The following is a 25249-nucleotide window of genomic DNA, read 5'->3' on the forward strand; positions in this document are numbered from 1 at the left end:
AACCAGAGCCTGGCATCCTATAGGGAATGTACAATGCTGTAAATCAATTTACAATTTTGCAATTTAGAATTATGCCATTCCTAGGAAGGAAGTATTGTCATAGCTGTGCCATCAGGACCATTGCATAAGCAGAGTGAGCAAAGTGGCTGTTGGGATGCACAACAGTAGGACACTTTGCAGGGCATTCTGCCTAATGCAAGGGGAACAATGGCCACTGGGCACTGAGAAATCCAGAACAAGGGGCATTGGAAAGTCACGGGTGGCCTGTGCCCAACTGGAAAAATGTCCCCACCTCTTGCAATGTTCCCACACAATGTCGTGCAATGGGACATTTTGCACAGTGATCTGTTGCATGTTGTCACAATTCTCTAACATTGTGTCAGTGATGTAGCTCCAACATTGTAAAGTTACACATTGCAGCTCATGATGCAGGATCTTGGCCAGAGTGCATTCAAATTCCTTAACCCACCCCCAACTATAAAACTAGTAAGTTCTGAAAACAAGAGCCAGCACCTCTTCCACTTAGTTTTGTTGTTTATTTATCATTTGCAGGCCACTTTGCTGCCAAGCATTCATTCCAGGAAGCATGCCAAGAAGACAGTTCCTGGCAATTGCCAAGTAGGATATGCCCACTAAAGGTACAGCGTGCTACTTGGTAAGGCAAACAGTAAATGCCTGTTGGAGAGCCCAAAGATTCGGTCAGGAAAGTGGGCTACGCATCAGCTGTCCCTAAAGCAACATTTTGCTTGGTACAGAAGCTATACAGTCAAGAAAATATCCTTGTAGTCTCTACTGCACAGGCTGTGATTGAGCGAACATAATAACCCTGTGTACAAACAGTATTTTCTGAGTAATTTTCCTGATATCACGCTTCAAAACCTGCGTACAAGCCAAATGTAATGGTGATCCTGAGCCTTGCTTCAAACTGAGGTAATTGTGGCAAAGTAGTTTTGCTGCTGGGGCTGGGGGTGGGGAGTTCTGTTTAACGCCTTTAGAAAATGTCCTGAAATGCAAAATATTAGTTCCATAATTTCGTACGGGGGAATGCATTTTATTCAAGGCCAAATGACTTTAATTTCCAAATAATGCTTTTAAAGGAGCAAGGATATAATGTGGATAGGACTAGCTGTAATGTGTAACACCTGTTTTAAAGCAACACCTACGTGTTTACTGTAAAATATTTGGGAAAATATTTCACATATTAATCTGAGGTGTGGCACTAAGTGACATTGCATGGCAAGTGAATTTCCCTCTCGGCTCTTGAAAGGGGGATAGAACCCTGTTGGGCCATTGTGTCTTCATAGTGGACTTATATCTGCAGGATTTAGAATTGCATAGTGAGCAGCATCTGTATCTGGTACTGTTCCATTACTACGCAGCAGAACCAGCAAAGTGCCTGATGCACACTGATGCCTGATGCACAATGACAATGATGCACAGTTGCTCTAATCTTCAATCTCTCTCCTCACTCTTCTGAAGGCTGGGGCTAAACAAGATCATAGCAAAGGATCCAAAATTGGTTGATGTGGGCAGAGGGAAATCCCCAAAACTTTCTATTTTTAATCTCGTTCCAACAATTTGAAAAAAGTATCCTTTTTGGAGGGAGGGGTGGTAATGGGGAAATAGTCTCTGTTGTTGTTGATTTCAAATGCATCTGTGTGATGACTGATTTAGATCACAATACGCATTCTCTAGGTCCTAGAGTCTAGGGCTCATATTATTCTGCTCCAATGGAATTATTTTAGAATATGCCACTAAATTCGTATGTAAGGTTTCTGAGGCAAATTCATGCTCTGTGTCATGATTTTTATTTAAGGTTATCCACTACATTCCAGTTGATTTTTCTGCAAAAATATTCCTTGGATTGTTTTTCTGTTTCCCACCACCACCACCATCCCAAAACAAAACAAAAAACTCAGCCTCCAAGGAGAATATTTTCTTTTGTAACACTGAATTAATATATATAAGAAATATAATTTAATTCATTTTTAATATTTTTAGAACTAATCCCTGTTTCCAAATAAAGAATAAACAGTAAACCATGCAGAGTACAAGATAAACAAGATCATAAACTGATCTGAGTTCCTTAATGAAACCTAACCCAGCTGCAAAATATACATGTCAGCATATCCTATGAAGGAACTACCAACAAGTCCCATCCAACTTTTTTCCCCCATTTGATACCATTTACAGTACTGTATATGAAAAACATAGTACATCCATAACAGCCTTTTCGCGATACAGTCTGCCTTGTGCACCTTCCATTCCGATTGAGTCACTCATCCCGATATGGAAACATTAATCCACTTTGAAATTGTTGCAGCATCAAAGACGCGGTGTAACATTACTCCACCAACCCACTGTTCCTTGCCTTCCATAACTTAGGGCTAATACAGTGCATTCAAAATTCTGATTATCATAGGTAAGGCTTTGTTTGAAGAAGCACATACATATTGGTCACAGAATCTGGTGTCCTGAACATCCCAGTTTCCATTTTTAATGGGAACATTTCTAGCCCATTGGACTGAAAAAACAGCTAGGGAGTACATCCTCTGACAGTAGAAATTCTGGTAGTCAAGGGCAGAGTTTTGGTACCCTGCATTACTCATTGCCTTTTCCCCAAAATAGTAGAAGTAGGATGAATAATGCAAACTATAACCATATGCAAATTGGTGTAATCTACAGAATTCATAGAGGTCACACAATGCCACCATTTCTTGATCAAAATGCTTGGTTTTTAAAACATAAAGCAGCACTAACCCTGAATAGAGTCAATGTTGAAGCCATCAGAAAGAATGAACTCTAGTGACTGCATTTCAAGGGTGGTTTTGAGGCTTGGTGCTAATCTGTCAAAGCAACCGGTACCTTTCTTTAAAAGGCATTATGTACTTAAAATGGCATTTAACTTGTATCATTATACTCATTGAATACTGGTGTTCAGAGAGCCAGGACACTTAAATGCTGCAGGATAGACAGAGGCTGCAAATATTAACATAAATGAAAGGAATTGGTGGCATAGTTTTGTACATGTTGAAAGATGTTAATGCATTTGACAACCCCATATGGATTTGCAATGCTCAAACATTTTACATTTAAATCAGGTATTCTTTTTAACCCCTGAATCTTCTCAATATCCCTTATCTGAATCTTGCACTACCTTCTCACTAAGTTGGATCAAACAAAAATTCAGTCTAGAATCCATTGAATTAGTTGGATTCACCATTCAACAACTGACTTAATGGTGCTACAAACAAGGAGTCTAGAGTAAACCTGGTATGCATCTTCTTGATCATCTTTCCTCCTCCTGCAGCAGCAGAGAGAATCTGCTGGTTCCCAAGGCCTTCTATGAATGGAAGGCACACCTCCATTCATAAAATAGTTCATCTGGATCCAACCTTCAGTTTCTGAACAGCTTTTTCATTATTTATTCTGCTTTCCTCTCTTGCTACTGCAAACATGGATTTGCTAACACTGAACCCTCCTTCACCTCCCTAACCAACTCATTTCCTGATCACAGACGGTAAATGTAACTGTCTGATCAATGCCTGACAACAGTATCTCAACTTTTCTTCCAGCAAGGGGGAGTACAAGAGAGAAAGAATTAACCATACTCTTCCAGAGAATCATGTCATGTATTGACAGATTCATTTCTCCCACTCCCCACCACAACCACTTAATATGAAGAATCTGTCTGTGATGTCCAATGAGTCACTTAATGAGATTTACTCTGTTTGTCTGTCACTGTGCATCAAATACAGATGGAAGAAAGACTGATGAAGGAATTAATGCCATTAATATATAGGGGACTTCCATCTCCTTTGACTTATGATGATACATGGCATTTATGTGTAAACCTCCAAGGAACTGAGTTCTTTATTTCTACTGGAGTGGCATCTGGTGATAAAGGAATACCCACAGCCTGTAAGTTGCAGGTGAGCAGCACGCAGCCTTTCCAGATGTTGCTGAACTGCAACTCCCAGCATTCCTCACCACTAGTTGTGGCTCTGGCTCATAGGAATTACAGTCTCTCTGGAGGGTTGCACTTCCCACACTTCCACTGTAAATTAAAACAGTCATTGCACATAGATATTTTTCCCCTCAGTAATTTAATCAACATACATGAATTGTATCCTGTTAGGCAGTTATGATGTCATAATCCAGACTTAATGACCTCATAATTGCTTCATAATCACATCTACAATTGTGGTGCCATTGCCACTACCACAAATACCCTTAAAATAAAATCCACCTTAAAAGCCAGGCAGCTGGACCATGTGAAGGAAATCTGTGGTGATGGTGAGAAGGATGCTGAACAAGGATACATCCAGCCCCCTCCTACCAACAAGCCTCAGTGTGGTATCATGGCCCACTGGCAAGAGGGAGCTGAATACATCATCCTTCAGCACCCTGTTCGCCAACACCAGAAAACTCCTTTACTTAGTACAGCTGTCTGGCTTTTAAAGTGGGTTTTAGGGGATCAGATTGGGAGACAACATAGCTATGACATTTTAGCTACATGTACCATTTCATCATAAGCTTCGAAATAGTAGTCATGGGCTCCAAGAGTTCCTTTAGAATTTACCAGAGATTCCTCAAGAAGAGGACTGAAAACAGTGGTCAAACTATCTGCTATTGTTAACCTTTCTGGCAAAATGCTGGGGCATGTTGGACTAGACCAGCCTTCCCTCTCCTGGCATCCTTAAAATCTGGTTGGGACCACCTTTCTCATAATCCCAACCTGTACTGATGTGCTGCCTATGGTGATGGGAACTGTAGCCCAAAAATGGTTTAAATCCTATTGTTAGTCCCACCTCCAGCACAGCCTTCAAATCAGTTGGATTTTCTTATGTGTTGACTCACCATTCAGCAATTAACTGAAAGGATCTACTTTAGCTGGAATTACCCAGCAGGATTACAACCAAAATTTGAAGGATGCCAGGTGGCAGGAAAGGAGGCTGTCCCAGGACGTGCCTTTATGTGGTGTCTGGTCCAACAGACCAGTCTGGTTTCCCACATGAATGGAGGTCATGCCTTCGATGCCCCAAAATCCTTTGCAGTGTGTAGAAGAGGCTTGAGGTCAGAATAGCCACATTAAAGGGTTTGTTCTTTCCTTGCCAGAGTTACACCACCACAGTGGATAGATTTAAGTCATTTAAACCGATTGCTTTAGATCCAATAGAAGAACGTCGTCCTCTTCTTTTGCTTCTGTCTTCAATGCAATCTTTTCAGGGGTAACTTTTATTTCTGGTTTGAGCACGATTGTTTCAGGCGTCATCACTTTGACCTCTGGTTTGAGCACAATCTTTTCAGGAGTCATCACTATCTTGCCCTCTCCTTGAGGAGAACCTTTTGATCCACCACCTTTGTTTTTCTTCACTTTAGTTATCACTTCAGTGTAGGAGATTTCTTCACTGACTGGTTCAGCATCTCCACTTTCGACTGTGGTATCAACACCAGACTCTTGGATCCCTTCTGTACTTTCAGCCTCTGCTTGCTCTTTAGTTTTCTTATGCCTCTTGAACGTCTCCTTGGTTGGTGCTGCATTAGATATATTTTTCTTGAATCGTATCCCAGTTTGCCTCAACCTTTCTCCTGACTGCCTTATTCGCTCTCTCCTCTCTGGTGTTACTATTCTAGTTCGAAGCCTGTCCACCCTCTTGCCAAAATTTTGTCTTGTTTTCTGAAGGTTCTCTCTTGAAAATGCTTTTTTGATATTGTTGATGCGCCTTATCCCTGATTTTTTAAACCGGGCTGCTCTGCTCTCTTCTATAAAATATTCCTCATCAGAGGAAAGATCATCTGGTGGGCAGAAGGCATCTTCTAGACTTTCCTCTCGTGTCCGGCCTTTGATAACAGATACAGAAGATGGACACTTAATGTCCTCCTGCAAAGGAAAGCACAATTATATTGTTTTTGGAACACACTTTTACAAAAGAAATTATGGGTCAGAATCTTATTGCTGTCATAGGCTGGTGGACAACTTGATAAGAATGGCATTTGTACTTTGATGGGTTTTGCCAAATGAAGCAGCCACTACCTCTGTGAGCAAAGTCTTCCTCTACGGTGAAACCATAGCCTGTCAGTGCCAAGGCACATCTCCATGGTAAATCCATCTGAAGGGGTAGAGTAGTGTCTGGGCACATCTATGGTGCAACACTGGAAGGCAATGGCTCTTCCTTTTTTTACAACTGACCAAGTGCAGCCAGAAGGTGCACATGTGCCTCCCTGCCTTCTCAGCCACAAACTGCAATGCACAGCCAGGAGCCAGGAAGCCCAGCAAAGCAGCACTGGTGGAGCTCTATACTCCACTCCCTATGCAACTGAGGAAGCTGCCTCAAGTCTATGAAAACTCATGCTATCAGCTTCTTTCTTTTATTTAGTCTCAAATGTGCTATAAGATCTCTTTACGTACTGATTTTTCCAGACTAACATGACAATGTCATTCAGTCATCACCACTGTTACTGTTGGATCTTAGACACAGTGTTTATGGAAGGAGAAGAAATAAGGACAGAAGGGGATGAATAAGGATGCTTACAGATGGCTGCCTCCTGTAGTGTGAAAACAGGAAGTATCTCATAAACAAGTAGTCAGTAGCATTTGGACCTGTCAGTATTTGTTGTCTGTTTGCTGCTTAAAGTTACAGCTTCAATGCAAAAAGAGGAGCCATCATTACTCATTAAGTTAAAGGTTTATTTTAACTGGTACGTCTAGGACTGAGCATATCATACCAATATTAAAATCCCTCCACTGGCTGACAGTTAGTTTCCAGGCAAAGTACAAAGTGTTGGTTATTACCTTTAAAGCCCTCCATGGTTTGGGTCCAGGTTACCTATGGGAGCAGCTTCTCCTGTATAAACCACCCCATACACTCCCACTGCCTGGGATTGAACTCACAACCTTGTGGCTATGAATGGCTCCAGTACTGATATTTAACCATTGCATCATCAGGGCTCCATATATCAGTATAATCAAGCCAAGGAATTAAAATGAAGAAATCAGTCTATTTGATAAGCCATACTTATGTTCTAGGGTTGACATCACCCATTGCTGTAACTCATGGTACTGATCTCCTCCCATACGATATCATATAGAATCCTTAGTGATGTTTTTTGTACTAATGTTATTCCTAAACTGTAATTCCCATATATCACTGACTGTAATGGTAATAGTTATGACATGCATAGGATAAATGCATTTACATATGCATAGTTTCATGTAGTTAAAGTGAACATTTGGTAAAATGTGATGTTTTTCAATATTTTTTTTAAAAAAATAAAAAATTAAAATTAAAATTTGAAATTTGAAATTTTAATTTAAAAAAAAGCCCCGAGGCCTCTCCTTTCTCCTCCCACCGAGCCTCACCCCACTCACACCATGCTCTTCAGCATTTTAAAGAGATACAGGCAAATGTCACAGCCCGTTTCTGCCCAAATGCCGATGTTTAAGGAGCAGTGGTGACATCGCCCCTAGGGTGTCACTTAGTGCAGTCTGAACCCTCCGCACACCCCTAGTGATGCCACTGTATAGTGCCCTTCTCTCAGTCCCATTACACTCCTGAACCATATTTGATGGGCCCTCTTAGTGGCTGCTCTCAGACTTCAAAAACCCCTTTCTAGGGAGGCCAGGATGGCTGCCTTCTTGCTGTTCTTCTCCCGGAAAGTGAAAGCCTTTCCATTCCAACAGGCTTTTAGGAAAGTGCTGTTATCAGCTTTTAATAATGTGTTGCCTCATTGGTTTTTATCTTCTGTTTTTTATGAATTCTTAAATTATATTAAATCTGCTGCTCCAGAGAACAGAACCCGGAGTAATGGATGCAAGCTCCAGGAAAAGAGATTCCACCTCAACATGAGGAGGAACTTCCTGACAGTAAGGGCTGTTCGACAGTGGAACAAACTCCCTCGGAGTGTAGTTGAGTCTCCTTCCTTGGAGGTCTTTAAGCAGAGGCTGGATGGCCATCTGTCGGGAATGCTTTGATTTATATTTCCTGCATGGCAGGGGATTGGATTGGATGGCCCTTGAGGTCTCTTCCTACTCTATGATTCTATGATTGTTTAATTGCATCAGAAGCTATGATTTGTAACTTTATGACAATTAGCTCTCTCTCTCACACACATGATATACAATCGTTCAAGTGAATGATGATGATGCATGGGCAGGTCCTATATCATTTCCCATCATTCAGTGGGATTTCTGATATGCAGTGGGGGCTCCCATTGCACAGGAGGACCCATTGTACAATGATACACAATGGAACACACTGAGGAATGAGACCCATGACACTATGGTGGCTCTGCTTCGCAATGGCCCCATTGATGTAGCAATATCTTTCCTCCTCTCCTTTGTCCCTCTCCTGAAAATGCAATCACACAATGGCGCAATTCAACTTTATATGATAGGAAATTTGTTTTACCATGACATAACTACCTAATAGGATGCCAGCCAATATTTAAATATATTTTACTGATGTCTTTGTATGAATTTTAATCCATATTGGTTTTAATATTTTGCTAGTGGCCCAGTCCCAATACTGGGTAAATGTTGTGAGATATACACACACACACACACACACACACACACACACGAACCCAATGGCTGGAACCCTGTTGGGCAGTTATAATGCATAAGCACCATAGTTTCAGATCTATGCAGGGAATCTCATCTTTCTCACAATTCCTTCTTGCGTTGGAGATCACTCACACAAGGGGAGGAGGAACATCAGACAGCTGTTTCCCAGGTGATAGGGGAATTGACCCCATCGATCATAGTTGCTGGATAAATGGATACTGGGAGATTTCCATGGTCCATATGTATCCTCTAAACAAGGGGCTACGTAGGGTTTGTGCATACTAAACTGTCATGAATGCATAACTTTAGGCTATGCATTCATAACTGCACATTAGAATTTCCAACCATTGTCTTCAAGAAAATTAAATATATCACATATGGCACTGCTAAATTATTGCTTTTATGGAGCAAGCCATTCACCAATTTCTGCTTGCTTGGTGTCTCTGTTTTAGTAAAAAAAAAAAAAAGGTGTCATTTTACTTTAAATTATGCCCATTTTGTTGGTATCGTTACTAATGCAAATGTGATCGGAGGTGTAAAAGAAGGGTGATAAGGCCATTGGCTTTTGCACCTTCCATGAGTTGGCCTCCTGCAGAGGGCATGAAAAAGGTCTGAATAAATTCAGTGAATTGGGTGCAGCATCAGCTAGGAGATAAACCAAGAAGCCAGATGCTCTTTTTAGAGTGAGAAGGGGGAGGATGACCCTTCATTCATGACTATTAGCATATTTAACTATGAGGCTTAAATCCTCATAGCATAGGCTGAGTTTGAATTAAAAAAACATTTGATATTAGTGCAGTTACTGTAGTCTCAGTATAGTTATAAGTGGAATTAAGGAAAGGTTATATTATAAATAGAATTAAGGGCTGCCTTGTAACATTACATAGCTACAAAACTGGGCTGCTATTTTATACACACAGATAAGCAATACAGTTAATCCGAGCACTTGAGCTAGTATGCTTCACAAGTTTTTGCACACATCTTTTTCCACAATGACTGTTTATGCATCTTAAAAACTTAAAAACAACTTAAGAAACCATAACTTTCCTAGAGGGAGACAGACAGCTACATTATTCAGAAGGAAAATAAATGCTGTATATAGTGAATAAGATCCAGCACATGAAAGATCTAGTTTGTGCAGCCTATGCTTAGGAGATAGCAAGTCTCCTGAAGACAATGTACTAGATGTTGGTTATGATTAGTGGCATTTATTACACTAATACAAATTGCAATGGTTATTGGCCAGAATAAAGAAAATTTAATTTGAATTGAAACAATGGAAACTAGCTTCATGTAGAAGTGCACAAGGATACATTGTAAATTTACTAAACAGTTTAAATGAGTTTAATTCTGGTCTGATGACAACTATAGTGAAATTATCAACCGTAGAAAAGTAACTGAAGCGACATATACCTTTTCTCTTGACAACACATTATCTTTGTCAAACATATGGCTGTAGCCAAGGGGAAGTGGGCTATCCCCTTGAAAGATTTCCGAAATCTTTTCAAGTGTCATATTTCCAAACCTCTGTTCCATATTATGCAGAAAGATCTAAAGCTGATTGCTGTGTTAGTAGAAAACCTGCCACCTCCTGCTGTTCTGCCCAACGAGAATGCAACAGTGATGGGATGATTGACAAACACTTGACACTTCAAAAATACTGAAGTTATTAAGTGAATTAAATAATGTTGAACGTATTAAGAGCACTTGGGTTTGGGTTTTTTTTAAGTGTTGGCTGATTTACATTCAGCTGTTTTACATTCATTAATGAATCTGCCTTTGCGTGAGTCAGACCATTTGTCTATCTTGCTCACAGTATCTTCCAGCTGGCAAGAGCAAGAGTTCTCTCTCTCTCTCTCTCTCTCTCTCTCTCTGCTACTTGATCTGTCCATAAGTGGAGATGCCAGGGGCTGAACCTGGGACCTTGTGTATGCAAAGCATGTGCTTTACCACTCAGCTATGCAGGGTCCCACCCTGAATTTCTAGAGAACATTCAGTTCTTCAAAGGGGCATCTCTGGAAAATGTTCTTCTGCCCACACTGCACCAAAATGAAGAGCAGTTCGGCAAAGGACCGAAAATGGTCCTAATGGATCATGTGCTTACTTTTTCGAGGCAATTTATATCTTTCAATATCCCATTCCAATGATTTGCTAACCAAAAGGTCACCTGCGAGCTTCCTTTCCCCAAACTGAATATTTGTATAAAAGACAACTAAGACAGCCACCCAATTTGTCAGTGAAAAATGTATAAATTAATATTAATTTCTTCTGGACATAAAGGTACAACTACATGATATGTGAAATCCTGTGTACGTTTCTCTGTGTACTAGCAAAACAACTATGTGAAAGGTTGCATGCAGTCAGTTATATGCAAGATTCAAACTCTGGTTCTTTCAGTTAAGATACATCAAGATTAAATGTGGACTAATTGTCTGAATTAACTTCTGCAGAGAGAAAGAAAATACCTAGTTCAATCAGCTGAATTGGAAATTGGGGACTTGTCGATTTACTATCTTCTCTTCTCTGCCGTCTAATTCAGTGGTGGCCAATTTTGGCAAGAATGCTACAAGTCAAAATTGAGCACAATACTGTTCTAGTTGAGGTCTTAACCTATTGCTTTTTCATGTGGAAAAATCAATCTTTAAAAAAAGAGAAAAAGAACTAAATTTTGAAGGGGAAAAAAAGCCCTATCAAAATGTCGTTCAATAAATATTTTGCCCACTAAAAGGAATAAAAAAACAGAATGAACAAGACATAAAGAGAATAATACGGTCATTTATTTTATTACATTATTTTTCAAAAAGAATATGGATATGATCTTTATACCAAAAAACCAATTGAATGTCAAATTTGTAAATATGCTTTATAAACTTGTAAACCTCTATGCTTTGTTCTGGTGCGTACTGTAGTACAATGGGCCCTTGGTATCTGCTGTGGTTTGGTTCCAAGATCTCCCATGGATGCCAAAACCCACAGATACTCCGGTCCCATTATATTTAGTGGCATAGTAAAACATCCCTTATATAAATTGGCAAAATCAAAGTTTGCTTTCTGGAATTAAAAAAAAAAAATCAAGCCATGGATGACTGACTCTTTGGGTGCAGAATCCATGGATCTGGAGAGCCAACTATCCTGCTTTCCTTTTCACTGATTTTGCAGCTGCACAGCACAGAAAGGGAAGGCAGGACAGCCAGCCTGGATCTATGCTATATAAGCTTTCTGGAACAGTAACTGATTAACTACAACCACTCTTCCAATCTTTCCCCTATCTTAAAAGTTTATAAAGCCAAAATCATGCCCATCTTATCATATGATGCAGAACTTTGGGGCCATCTGAAAGTACCTCTTTTGGAGCAGACAAAGAGCTGCTTCCTAAGAAGGATCCTTGGAGTAGATAGGAACACACCAGCCCGAGCATTGAGATCAGAACTAGGGGCCCATTCAATCCAGTGCCAGGTTTCAATAAATATCCTTAACTATTGGCTAAAGATCATCAAAATGGATTCAGGGAGACTCCCTAAACTCTGCATAGAACAACAACTAGCTATTGGGTGATCAAATTTTTGGGTTTGTTAGTTATTCTTACTTATGCACCAACTAGGCTTTTCTCCTTATCTTATTTCTGCTATTCATACAGCTCAGGAAATCTTAAAACAAAGGCTTTGGGATATTAGTGCACAATCAGACATAGCTTTGTTGGCGGGTTGTAAATTGGTTAGCTAAAAATAAAATTCTGTTTGGATCAGAAAATTACCTTAGGTTACATCTAACACAGAACCAGAGATCAGCTTTTACTAGAGCTAGATTCTAGCAACTGAATTCCATGGTAAGAACAGGGCGGTTTCCTATCATAAAAGAACTTGTATCTGTGGTGCCTTAGTTGTCGAGGATATTGTACATATCCTGTTTGACTGTTGTATATATGATAAGGAGAGATCTCACTTCTTACAACCATTTTTGGTTAGAATGACCACCTGGGATCCTATTGTTAAATTGTCACATTTTCTTTCAGGAGAGAATCCACATTTAGTACGCTGTACTGCAAAATTTATAATAAAAGCTGCTCATTTGAGAGATCAATTTATCATACAAAACGGGGCTCCATGCCATGGTAATGAGTACATCTAATACTCCCATTGATTATCTCCCCCGTTTTAATCTGTTTTAGTATGCATTTTATATTTTGTATTCATTATGTACTTTACCCTGTATCCTATTTTATTGGATCTGTTCTTATTTAATTTTATGCGTGTTTTATTTTATTTTTAGGCGCTTCCTATTTAATTTTTATGAGTTCAAGGAGTGACTCAATTTTATCTTTGTATGTATCTTGATATAGTGTATGTTATCACTGATATGGTGAGTTGACTAATCAATAAAACTCATTGTTGGAACAGTAACCATGTTGTAGATTGGCCATCCATGTACTCATCTCAGTGATGCATCAAGGGATGCTCCTTGGGGCTATAGCCCAGGGCCTCACAACTCAGGAGGCTTGCAAATGGCCACACACAAAATTAGCAAGCGATAGAAGCAGTGGTAAATAGGTCCAACTTAATAATCTGGGTTGATGCTGACTACTGCAGCATCCTTTATTCTTATTTTGAAAACACTGCATAGTCAAGGGACAGCCAGCTGGACATGTGCATTGTACAGGTGCTCCTTTTGTGGGGCATGATCCAGTCCTGGACTTTGGCTATGGTAGAACAGCAGTATCCAGAAGAATCAGGCCAGAGAACGAACTCTCCTACAGAATTGCAGTGAGGGCACAAAACCCACAAAAATCTGCTCTGGAAGCCTGGCAAACTCTCTTCTGCACTGCAAAAATATTCAAGTTGACACTACTTTGCTCCCAAATTGTGGAATGACCTGCCAAAAGAGATCCATCTTATCACCATTTTAAGACGCCTTCAAAAAAGGCTGTCAAGATGGATCTCTTCCGGCCAGCCTTCCCAACCTGACCTCATGAAGGATTCCCACATCCGCCTTAATGGTCCTCTCCACTTTGGTTATTTTAAATTGTGTTCATGTTGGAATTTTAATGTGTATTTTTATTGTTTTAAAGGTGGGAGGGATTGGGGAGTGATATAAATTCTTATTGTTTTGTTGTAATTTTATTTCTGCATAAATACATTAATAATAATAATAATAATAATAATAATAATAATAATAATAATAATTTTAACTGCCATGGCTCAATGCTATTGAATTCTGGGAACTGTGGCACCAGAGCTCTCTGACAGAGAAAGCTAAATGTTTCACAAAGCTACATTTCCCAGAATTCCATAGCACTGAGCCATGGCAGTTAAAGTAGTGTCAATTTGGATTATTTCTGCAATGTGGATGCTGTCCAGAGCTGACTTTTGAGTGGCTCTCAGTGCTATAGGGACAGAAAGAAGGAAATCCCAATGACAAGATGACATAGAATTTAGGACCTACTCATTTATAGACCAGGCAACCTCTTACTAATCCAAGAAATAAACAATACTTTATTTTTGGTTTACTCATCCACACATAGTTTGTCAGTTATCTTTAGTTCTTTCTTTTTACATGTATGTAAAGATGCAAAAAGCACATATGCATAAATGACTGGGTTTGCAATAAGTTTAGAACTTAACGTGAATGGGCCATCTTGAAAGAACTGTCAGAATCACAAGCCATATTATATAGTACATACTTTCCAACATTTCACAGATAAAAATAGGGACACATACAAGCAAACAACATTGGAGTGTGTTCAAGATGGCAAAAGCTAATAATGAGGAAGAACAGGCAATCTGGGGCTGACTGCAACACTTTGCTTTTTCATGAGCTTACAGAGAAGGGCAAGACCCTTTCCCCTTTATTTCCCTCCCTCTGTTGAATTAATTGAGTGCAAACTACGTTTGCATTTTGAACTCCATTTGCATCAACTAAAATAAACAGAGGATGAAGGGAGAAAGTGAGAAGATAGAAACTGAGATCTTTTAAAAGCTGCTGGAAAAGTTGGATGAAGAGGATTAATCAGGACTGTCAATGCCAAATTTTGACAGTTGGAAAATACAGTTGGACTACAGTGAGTCCTGCACATTCGCTGGGGTCAGGAGTACAAGATGCCCGTGAATGTGGAATAACTGCCAAAAAAAAAAAAACCAACAAAAAAAAACATTACTTTTTTAGCCTGAGAGTACACCTTTCTAGGAAACTCTAGGTCCTCCAGCACAACTTTATAGTCAACATCTGCCAGACAACAGAGAACCTACAAATGGCCAGAGAAGTGTTTTCTCTAGTAATCTCTAGGTTCTCCAGAGCAACTCCACAGTCAATTTCCAGCAGAGTTGCACTGCAGGACTTAGAGATTCCTAGACAGAGCTTGTTAATCAAATCCATAAAAGTCTTAGCCACAAATGTGGAGGCCCAACTGCATACTGTGGCAAGGAAGAATACAAGATGGTAAAAAGTTTTTCCCTTCACAACCAATGCTGAGCTGAAATATATCTCCTTTTGCGCCCTGATCTGAATGTTTCACACACACAGTAGAATTAAGAGGAAAGAGGCATGAATATTGAAGGAAGGAACAATTTAAAATATGCAGATAACACAATATTGTTAGCAGAAAATAGTAAAGCATTGGAATGATTGCTGAAGAAATTCAAGGAAGAAAATTCAAAGGTAGGTTTACATTAAGAAGGCAAAAATAATGACCACAGATGAGTTGCATAACTTTAAAGCAGATGATGAAGTCAATGAAATAGTTCAAGACTTTCCATACCTAGGCTCAATCATTAATTAGAATGCAGTCAAGAAATCAGAAGAAAAATAAGACTTAGAAGGGCAGTTATGAAGGAAATGGACAAAATCCTGCAGTCAAGATATATCACTGAATACTAGTTAGGATTGTCCAAGCCATCGAATCTCCCATTTCTATGCATGGTTGTGGAAGCTGGACAGTGAAGAAAGCTGACAGGAAGAAAATCAACTCATTGGAAATGTTGCGTTGAAGGCTATCTCTACAGATAAAATAGAACCTATAAGCCTATGTATATAAAGCCAAGATGACTAAATTGTTGAACTTTGGACATATCATGAGAAGACAGGATTTATTAGAAAAGACAATAATGCAGGGTAAGGTAGAAAGCAGTAGAAAAAGAGGAAGACTGCATTGCAGGTGGATATACTCAAGGAAAGAGGCCATGTCCTTGAATCTGCAAGACCTGACCAGGGCTACTGATGACAGGTTGATTTGGTGGTCTCCCATTCATAGGGTCACCATCATCTAAAGTTTATTTGACGGCAATTAACAACAAAAAAACCCTGATCTAAATATAATTACTTTGAATTGAAATTAGTTGCACCATGTGCATGATCCTGCAAAAGCTGAACCCTATTCTTTCCCACATATCTCAGTAGAAGAGATTAAAGTGTATATTTAAGTCTCTCATTAAAATAAATGGGAATTTATAATTGATAGTTAGACCTCATAGAAAATATAGAAGTGCATAGAGATAGACTTAACTCTAGATTCGGAGAACTGAGGAGCAGTGCAGACCGCCCTTAAGGGGTGGCCTGCAGCCACCTTCAGCTGTGCCAGATCGAGGCCATGGCAACTGCATGCCGTAGCCCCAACGTGGCCTTTCCAAGTCACAGGAAAGTGCATGATAGCCACAGCTTTAAGGTGCTCCTTTGGCGTTGCATCATGTGGATGCAGTGCCAGAGGAGCGCTGTGATACCACGTGCCATGTGGAGTGGTGCATAGTGTCACACTGCCCTGGGAGCGGAGTTGGGGCCAGTCTGCACAGCCTCTGAGACTGTAGGAAAAGAAGTAAATTGCTGTTATGTGTAATTTTAAAGAAGCTTTGTCTTTATTTTAGAATCATAGAGTTGGAAGAGGCCACAAGGGCCATCCAGTCCCATCCAGTCCAACCCCCTGCCATGCAGGAACTCTCAATCAAAGCATCCCTGACAGATGGCCATCCAGCCTCTGTTTAAAGACTTCCAAGGAAGGAGACCCCACCACACTCTGAGGGAGTTTGTTCCACTGTCTAACAGCTCTTACTGTCAGAAAGTTCCTCCTAATGTTGAGGTGGAATCTCTGTTCCTGGAGCTTGCATCAATTGTTCTGTGTTCTAGTCTCTGGAGAAGCAGAAAACAAGCTTACTCCATCCTAAATGTGACACCTCTTCAAATACTTAGAGGGCTATAATATCACCCCTTAACCTTCTCTTCTCTAGGCTAAACATACCCAGCTCCCTAAGTCTTTCTTCATAAGGCATGGTTTCCAGACCCTTCACCATTTTAGTCATCCTCCTCTGGACACACTCCAATTTGTCAACATCCTTTTTGAATTGTGGTGCCCAGAACTGGACACAGTGTTCTAGGTGAGGCCTGACCAAGGCAGAATAGAGTGGCACTATTACCTCCCTTGATCTAGACACTACTGTATACTTCTATTGATGCAGCCTAGAATAGTATTGGCCTTTTTAGCTGCTGCATCACACTGTTGACACATGTTCAATTTGTGGTCTACTAGGACGCCTAGATCCCTGTCACACGTAGTCTCCTTAAGCCAGGTTTCCTCCATCCTATATCTATGCATTTTGATTTTCATTTTGTTAGCTTTGGCCCAGTTTTTTAATCTATTAAGGTCATTTTGAATTTTGATCCTGTCCTCAGGGGTATTAGCTATTCCTCCTAATTTGGAGTCATTTGCAAATTTGATAAGCATACCCTCTATTCTTTCATCCAAGTTGTTGATAAAGATGTTGAATAGCACTGGGCCCAGGACAGAACCCTGTGGCACCCCACTGGTCACTTCTCTCCAAGATGAAGAGGAGCCATTGCTGAACATTCTTTTTGTTCGGCTGGTCAACCAATTACAACCAATTATCCAATTTAAGGGGCTTGAGAGGTGAGGAAACTTAAGAAAATTAGAGTAGGTAAGGAAGAAAGTAAGAACAACTGAATAAGTAAAGAATAGGAGAGGAAGAATTAGGGGAAAGTAAAGGGAGAGGAAGGAGTTAAGGGAAGGAAGATTAAGAAGTGATAGAAGGAAGAGGGAGAGGTGAATATGGCCGAATTTGATAGGAGTTCAATGGTAAACAGAGAAGAGAAGATGATAAAAGGAAGAAAGACTGAGGATAAAAAGAATATAAGTTTAATTATGTAAATATACCATTATGATGATGATGATGATGATGATGATGATGTTTAAGTGTATGCTTGAGGTTGTTGTAAATTGTGCTTTGTTTACATCTTTATGTTTGTATGTCATTTATACAGAAATGTTGAATAAATGTTTTCTGGGAATAGAATGGTTTCACTTTGTCTTGCTTGTGCCTATAGCATTTTTTAAGTGAATGTACAATGCTTTGCTGCTTTTATTGTGAATACATTCCTTATCTATGTACAGTGGAAGACATAATGTTCTCAAGAGTCTGAATCATATGAATATCCCAGAAGTATTTAAGAAAGAATCCATTTACATGAATGAAGTTATTCATATGTCATTTGCATGATATACTGTAAATCCAAACAGGCTACCAAGCCAAGGCTTTTTCTTTAGCAGCTGTTATTCTGAGGAAGGAATTTGATGTTCTACTGACTAGATACTAAGTATTCCCAGTGCCCAGTGTCATTAATGAGATTGAAGGAGCTTGAATATCTAGAAGGATTTAGGGATTCTTAAACGCAGATTTGCAGTTGTGGAAAAATATTGTACAATTTCTCTCCCCTTGCCACTGAGTACAGTACTAGTTATTTCGACACATTTAGCACTTTAAACATCTGGATGTGCAATGAATGCCTTCATTTAGAAGAGAACATGTCTTAATAATAGAGAAATTAATTTCAGCATATGAACAGCTCATTCTGTTCCTATACAGGGCTCAAATTTTTGCAAAATCTCATTTGGGAGAATCATTTTGAGATATGCATGTAATGCTCATGATTTTCCTGGAATTGGACAAACACTACATATTCATGCAAAGGAGGGTTTGCAAGTAAATCACTGCATGGAAAGTGAAGGAGGGGAAATACAATAAGGGCCAGTAATGAGCAAAGAAAATATAAATGAGTTTTTTTTAAAAAAAAAAAAAAGAGGGGGAAATGAAGCAGTTAATTGAAGCAATGCTTTGTGCCAAGAAATCCTGAGTCTGGATTTCTCTAGTTAATCCGCTGGGGAGAGAAGGGAGAAAAAGGGGTGACAGTCATACATGGAATACTCTGTCAAGATGCCCAAGTGCTTGCCTCAGATTGCCTTTCAGAAAAGCAACAAATAGTCTATGCTGATCTACAGTTAATCTTATTCTGGCTCAGAAGCCTGCAGTACTAATAATAGACCCAGTGCTTTGCTGTCGGTATACTCATACGTACTGCTATATGTTCAGAGACAGAATTCAATTTTTAAAAAAGAAAGATGTAACACACTCCTGAGACTGTCAAAGCTGTTTTACCTCCCCTGTTTATTTTAAACAACTGGGGAGGCTGTCATAATGTGTGAAGAATGCAGCAACCTACGGCAGTTTGAAACAGCACACGTTTACCTGGTAAATGACAACCCGAAACTTGTTCTTCCTCAGCATTTCCTCTTGTTTGGCCTCGACCTTCTGCACATTGGCACTCTGCTTTTCTACGCGCGCTCTCACATCCTTGACACGAGCACTCACTTTGCGGGTTTTCTCCAGCAGCTTGTTCACCGTGTAGCCAGTGTTGCTATGAGCCTGGGCAAGCTTCAGAATGTCGATCTGAATTGTCTTGATGGCATCCTCCATTTCTCGGTGCCTCTCTTCGATGCGTTTCTGACTAGCCTGAACGCTGTCGACGATGGTGGCCACCTTGTCCAAGACTCTAACAATGGTGAAGGCTGCATCTTGCTCTTCGTCGTCATCTATAACACCCGAGAGACGATTCTGGTGGATCTTATCTGTCTCCAAGGTGGTTGCGTGATGATCCATATTGCCCGTCTTCAGACTGGTCTACAGGAGCCGAAATATAAACTGGCTCACGACAGCCGCTCAAACTCCAGCAGGACAATTCTGGCACGAGTGCAAGAAGGTTTCTCGACAGCTGGCTTTAGGGGAATGTTCAAAAGCAGGGTCTGAAACTCCACCCCAGGAGACTTGTCAAATATTTATACCCACAAAATATCCATGCGTGATTGTTCAAGTGCTTTCTGTAACACGAAAGCTCTAAAATTAGGAAGCAATGCTAGAGAAGGAACATATATTTCTCTACCAATGGACTTACTGTAGTTAATCCAGTAACAGTTAAGCAACTTACTAATTAAGCTGAATAATGAAGTGGCAGGCTGTTAAGAGACACTGTTGTTTTTGTTTGAATTAAGCACTTTTCTGAGGTGCAGGTGGTAGTGGTGGAATTCAATGTTTTACAAAAGAATGTGAGCAATTTAAATGAAAAACCTTGTCACTCCCCTTGAAAATGCAGAGGCCAGTCAATCCAATAATGAATAAACAAACACACTGAGAAATATATTACGTATCATGGGAAAACATTGTATTGACATGTCTTTCCAGTTCAAATATTGAAAGTCTTTTTATTGAACAAATTATTAAATCCTACATGCAGAATTGGAAAGCCTAAAACTACATGTTGAACAGCTGGAACACACCCTGGTTACATTTTAGCTCTGGATCATCCAAACAACTACTAACATCCTATTAATATTCATAACTACAACCAGCAGACTTTATTTGGATGAGACACGTTCTTAGCTCTTGAAAATATTCTAGACAAGAGCACAAATCTTTCATGGTATTTGATTTTTTTTCTCTTTTTTTGCATTTTAATCACAAAGACTATACAATTGTATTTGTTGATGTGAAAACAGGTATCCTCTTTAGAAAACTGTAATAATTATGAAAGCAGTTTAAAGAGTGACCAATACAGGCTTAATCCCAATCATGTGAATTTGATTATTAAACATAAAGTGTTTAAAAAAACAATACACAAATCTCTCAAGACCTGTTTCTCAGGACAAAGGTCCTCTGCTCTACTGGGCAATTTTTTAAAATTATGAAATGTATAATTATTATTATTATTAATATTATTATTATTACTATTTTACAATTTAAAAATAAAGTGTCAAATATTTATGAAGACAGGTGCTTCAACCCAATCCGTACATATCGGGTTGGATCCAGACAAAGCCTGCAATCCTTTGCACACTTACCTAGAAGAAATTCCCCATGAAGTCCATGGACTTACTTCTGAGTAGGCATGTAGGACTGTGTTGTAACGCCACTGCACTTAGTTCCCACTGAAATCTGTAGGATTTCGGTTACAATTAACTTTCTCCATTGATTTCAATTAGAAGTAAGTGCAACTAACTAGTCTGGGTTCAACCCATTATAAATATGTTTACAACTACACACAATTACACATCTTCACAATTCATGCGATTGGCAGTGTCTAAAAAAATCAGTTACTAACTTTCCAAAAACATTTAAATATCTACGGTATTTAAACACAGTGTCTTCTAGTTCCTTGTAAGAAAAGTATGCTGTAAACATCTTTAGCCTGAAGTCATGCCTTGTTTGCTAGGAAACATGAAAGGCTCCATTTTGTTTGTTCTACAACCATTGGTGAAATGTCTCTGTTCTCAAAAATGTTACATTCCATGAGTAAAGCACAAGTCTATTATTATAACCATGTGATACAAGTACAGGAAATAAACTACCGTATTCTCCAAATCATGAAATGAGAAGCGGTCCATAGCTGTCTGCTGCTTTCAGAATGAAACAAAACAGAGATACACTAAAAAAAATGTCCAAAAATAAGGCCTCTGAAATAAATATTCCCATTCTTTTAAAAAAAGGTAATAAAATTGTACATCACATGGCCAATGTAGGTATAAAAATCAAGCTAAACCATTCTGGATGACGTATCTGAAGTAAAGTGGCCTAGGTTTTGCTTCTGCCGTCGGCCTCTGTTGTTTTTGGGGCATTTCCTGTAACCCAAAGTAGACAGAGAGAGAAAAAGAGGGAATTATTAAATATATTTTAAAAAAAGATTTTCCCCTTTTAGATAGCACAACTACCAGTATATTAAAAGCTACACCATCGATAACTTCAAGAACCACACCTGCTATCTATCCCTTCTTAGGTCCACACACCAGAGGTGCTACTAGGAACTGGGCTGTTCATCACGCTCCTGGATTGGAGCAGGAATTAACAGGAGTTCTTTTGATTAAAGAGGCACAGTGTAGACTGTTTACATTATTACCTTTATTGGCACAAGATCTACCCCCATTCTTTTGTAACCCTGCAAGTCTGAAGTCACATGGAAAGAAGCTCTAGCTGGACTGCCTTCCCCCACAAGCTTCTGCATGCACTCATAGGAAAGTGCTACAGCCTTTGTATTTCTTGCACATGGCCTCTGACTGCTGATAGTGTAGAAAGGAGACATACTTGCACACTGCTCACATGCAATCCTAATACAAAAATGTGGCAGCTACAGGAGGTTAGGATTAGGCACATGCCTCTTTGGCTGTCAGGACAAAGTGGTCTGCCAATAGAACTGCTCTTCTGGCAGAAGAGCCAAAGGGGATAATATGGAGAAGGGGTGGGATCCAAGCCACAATTCTGGCACAAAATGAGACCAGAGTGAGAATAGCCTCTAAATCACTTTCAACAACTTTAGGCTCTTGACTCTCTCTTTGCCAAAGACAACTGGGCTCTTTCTTACATAGGAACAGACTATATTAGATATCTAACCCCTATAGTATGGGGTAAGTTCTTGAAAAAGCCACCCAAAACTACTTGTTTTCTCTAGAATTTGAAGGCTGCTTTGCTTGGTCAGAAATATTGAGCTCAGCAGAGTACAGCACCCACCAGAATTCTGCTGGGGGTTTATGAATGCATAAGCACTGTACAGTGCACCTGCATCATATGAAGGCATGCTATACATGGCTTTCAGCTTATGCTGAAAGCCGCATGATGAAACAGTAATGGCATGTGTGCCCGTGGCGCATGCACCACACCACATGCACGAGCCCCTGTGTTGTTAATGGGGCTCAAGCATACATGGTATTAGCCTTACATGGGGTGGGTGGGACAGAATGGATCCCCCACATAAGGTAAGGGTGTACTGCAGTTACAATTCTATGCAGTGACTTCCATCTTGATCAGCTCAATCTCCATTTACCAGGTAACAACCACCATGATTGGTGGGAGGTCTGTTCCCTTGTTGATCAGGAAGCAGATAACTGACATTCCCAGCCCCTCCCATGAGTGACCTCTGTTGTGACAGTCACAATTCCCCCTCTCACTGGAGTTTGCTTGCATGGGGAATGGATGGGAATGTCAGCCACCTGCTTCCCAATCAAAAGAACAGATTCCCATTAACTGCAGCAGCTGCTGCCTGGTAAAAGGGGATTAAGAGACTTTCACGGTCCCTAAACTAGGGATTATAGAGAGATCATGAATTTAAAAAAGTCATGAGTACCTAACTCTAGGTTATGCATTTGTAACTGTGTGACAAAATTCCAGTCCCATTATTTTATTCCATTTTCCTGAATAGCTGATAGATATTTCAGAAAGTGTTTTCAAAAACTATGCATCTCAGTTCTCTACCCCACTCCATCCCATTACCATTGCTCATAAGATACAGGCTACATCTGCACTGTAGAAATAAGGTTGACACCACTTTAACTGTCATGGCTCAGTGTCACAGTTCTGGGAATTGTAATTTTGTGTCTCCCTGTCAGAGAACTCTGGTGGCACAACAAACTATAATTCCCAGAATTCCACAGCACTGAGCCATAGCAGTTAAAGTGGTGCCAACCAGGATTATTTCTGCATTGCAAATGCAGCCACAGTTCATTCATCACACAATAGTAAGGGTTACAATTCCCCACTAAAATCTTGAAATGAAACAAAGACCTGCCTAACAGGTGCATCTCTCAGGCTGCCTGGCAACATGCTGATTTCAACAATTGAGGGCCATTTGTTGCATTTGCAGGCCATGGTACATGATACAGTGCAATGTGGAAATGTCCCACCTATACTGCAAAATTAGCAACACTAAATATGTGTCAGCCTTCCAGTTATGCTTTCTATTTATCTAGCAAGACCTTTTGCTGTGGGGTATGTCCTTGGGGATGGGAGTATGAAGCATGAAGTTATTTTTGAGATCAGTTATTGTCTGGTTGGTTGACTAATTTGTTGGGTTTTATTGCTTTTAGTTTGGAAGGGGCAAAAAAAAAACCTGTATGAGGAAGCAATAAAAGCTACTTTTTAAAAGAAATAGTTACCATTACTTGCTCTCATCACCTTCCCATTTTTTCAGTGTATTAGCCATTAAGTTTTAGCTAATTTTTGTTTATGTTTTCTTAAAAATCCAGAGAGTATTTGGCTTATAGTTTGATGAAGTTTTCTCGATTTATCCCCAACCATTTTGTTCCTCAAAAGTAACAAGATAAAGTAATGAGAAACATTACTAATTAAATAGGGGGAAAGAATAGTTATTTTACTTTGCAAGAAAAATGTCTCTACGGCTTTATTTCTCTCACAATTAACAGGTCAGAGATAATGTAATTACTTTTAATGTGTTACTTCCAGACTTTGGAACCGAGATATGCAGATCCAGCTCATAACATCACTTGGTCAATCTACTGCTCAAATTTGCATGGCAGAGGGGAACCATCTTCCTTCTCCTTCAAGCATCTAAACTCCAGTCTGAGTGGACAGTTGATACTGAAGCCTGTATTTATGATGGCCTGGTTTACCTGATTTTTCCTGACTCAAAAAAGGACACTGTAAATCCTGGTTCCTATGTGGAACTGCAGCCATACATTCATGCTATACTTGGGATGGAGGGGAGAGGTTGGAGAATTTCCTCCACCAGGGAGAAATGGAATTAGTCCAGTAAGTGCAACTTAGTCACAGAAAATGCTATCCCTGACATGGGCGTGGATGAAGAGACAACCGCTCTGTGGGAGTATTTTTGGCCATGGCACGTATAACAGGAACAAGAAAGGCCGCATGCGTGTCTCATATTCCAACCATGGAGTTCCCTTCTCCCTCTCTGCTGTACTATTTCCACCTCTTTAGCTGAGCCAGAAGTAGGCAGCCAACAATGCATCCTGCTATGAAAGCATCTTCACTAGGATTTTATGAAAAACGGTACACCCCAAAACACAGCAAAGGGAGGGAAAAGAATGTGTTTCATTCGAAGCTTTGAACTTTGAAAAATGTCTTAACCAGTTTACACAGAGCTTGGAGGTGGCATGCACCTGTTTGCCTGCTTCTGTGCCCCCAATGCCTTTGCTGCTGCTGCTGCAAATTAAAATAAAAATAATATTTTATTAAAATAAATCAGCCCTCCAATCTGCCTTTGAAACAGGGAACGGATGCCTCATTTACAAAACTGTTTGCACCTCTAACATTTCCTGGGATCACTAAACCACTTGTAATGAGGGATATGGTTGGAGTATTTTAAGGAATTCTTACTGGATGTACATTCTCTTGTTCAAAATACTTATGAGTAGAAATTTCTTACTACATGCAATCCTGATAGTCAGACTGTGCTGAAAGTTTTTTTTTAATGAGCAAATCAACACAGCTATAAATATATTTGCAAACGTCAGTATCTTAGCCATTTTATTATCCTGTCCACTACCAGAAAATAGTACTGTAAATTAAAAAGAAAAATCTCTAGAATCTTACCAAAACAAAAAAAAAAAAAAAG

The 25249-nt window shown here is 39.7% G+C and overlaps 2 protein-coding genes across 2 annotated transcripts in view; both read right to left on the reverse strand.

Annotated features, from left to right (window-relative positions):
• Nucleotides 1–549: 549 nt before the first annotated feature.
• Nucleotides 550–19599, reverse strand: CAVIN4 (caveolae associated protein 4). Its single transcript, XM_042461901.1, has 2 exons — nucleotides 19087–19599; nucleotides 550–5884 (listed from the first exon to the last, which is right to left on the reverse strand). The coding sequence occupies exons 1-2, from the start codon at nucleotides 19495–19497 to the stop codon at nucleotides 5153–5155; spliced, it is 1143 nt and encodes a 380-aa protein (XP_042317835.1). The 5' UTR covers nucleotides 19498–19599; the 3' UTR covers nucleotides 550–5152.
• Nucleotides 19600–20069: 470 nt separating this feature from the next.
• The window catches only part of TMEFF1 (transmembrane protein with EGF like and two follistatin like domains 1), a 105115-nt gene continuing 99935 nt past the window's right edge, over nucleotides 20070–25249 (reverse strand). The window contains exon 10 of the mRNA XM_042461902.1: nucleotides 20070–21509. Coding sequence (XP_042317836.1) covers nucleotides 21425–21509 — 85 coding nt within the window. The 3' untranslated portion in view covers nucleotides 20070–21424. The remainder of the gene's footprint in view (nucleotides 21510–25249) is intronic.

The sequence above is a fragment of the Sceloporus undulatus genome, chromosome 4, assembly GCF_019175285.1.
Source record: "Sceloporus undulatus isolate JIND9_A2432 ecotype Alabama chromosome 4, SceUnd_v1.1, whole genome shotgun sequence".
Taxonomy (NCBI): domain Eukaryota; kingdom Metazoa; phylum Chordata; class Lepidosauria; order Squamata; family Phrynosomatidae; genus Sceloporus; species Sceloporus undulatus.

What these genes read in the sequence shown, in the direction of transcription:
- CAVIN4 (XM_042461901.1), bottom strand. Translation starts at nt 19,497, where the DNA reads ATGGATCATCACGCAACCACCTTGGAGACAGATAAGATCCACCAGAAT. An exon ending in TTCGGGTTGTCATTTACCAG is followed by an intron (nt 5,885 to 19,086) that starts GTAAACGTGTGC and finishes TTTCCTTTGCAG; the next exon opens with GAGGACATTAAGTGTCCATC.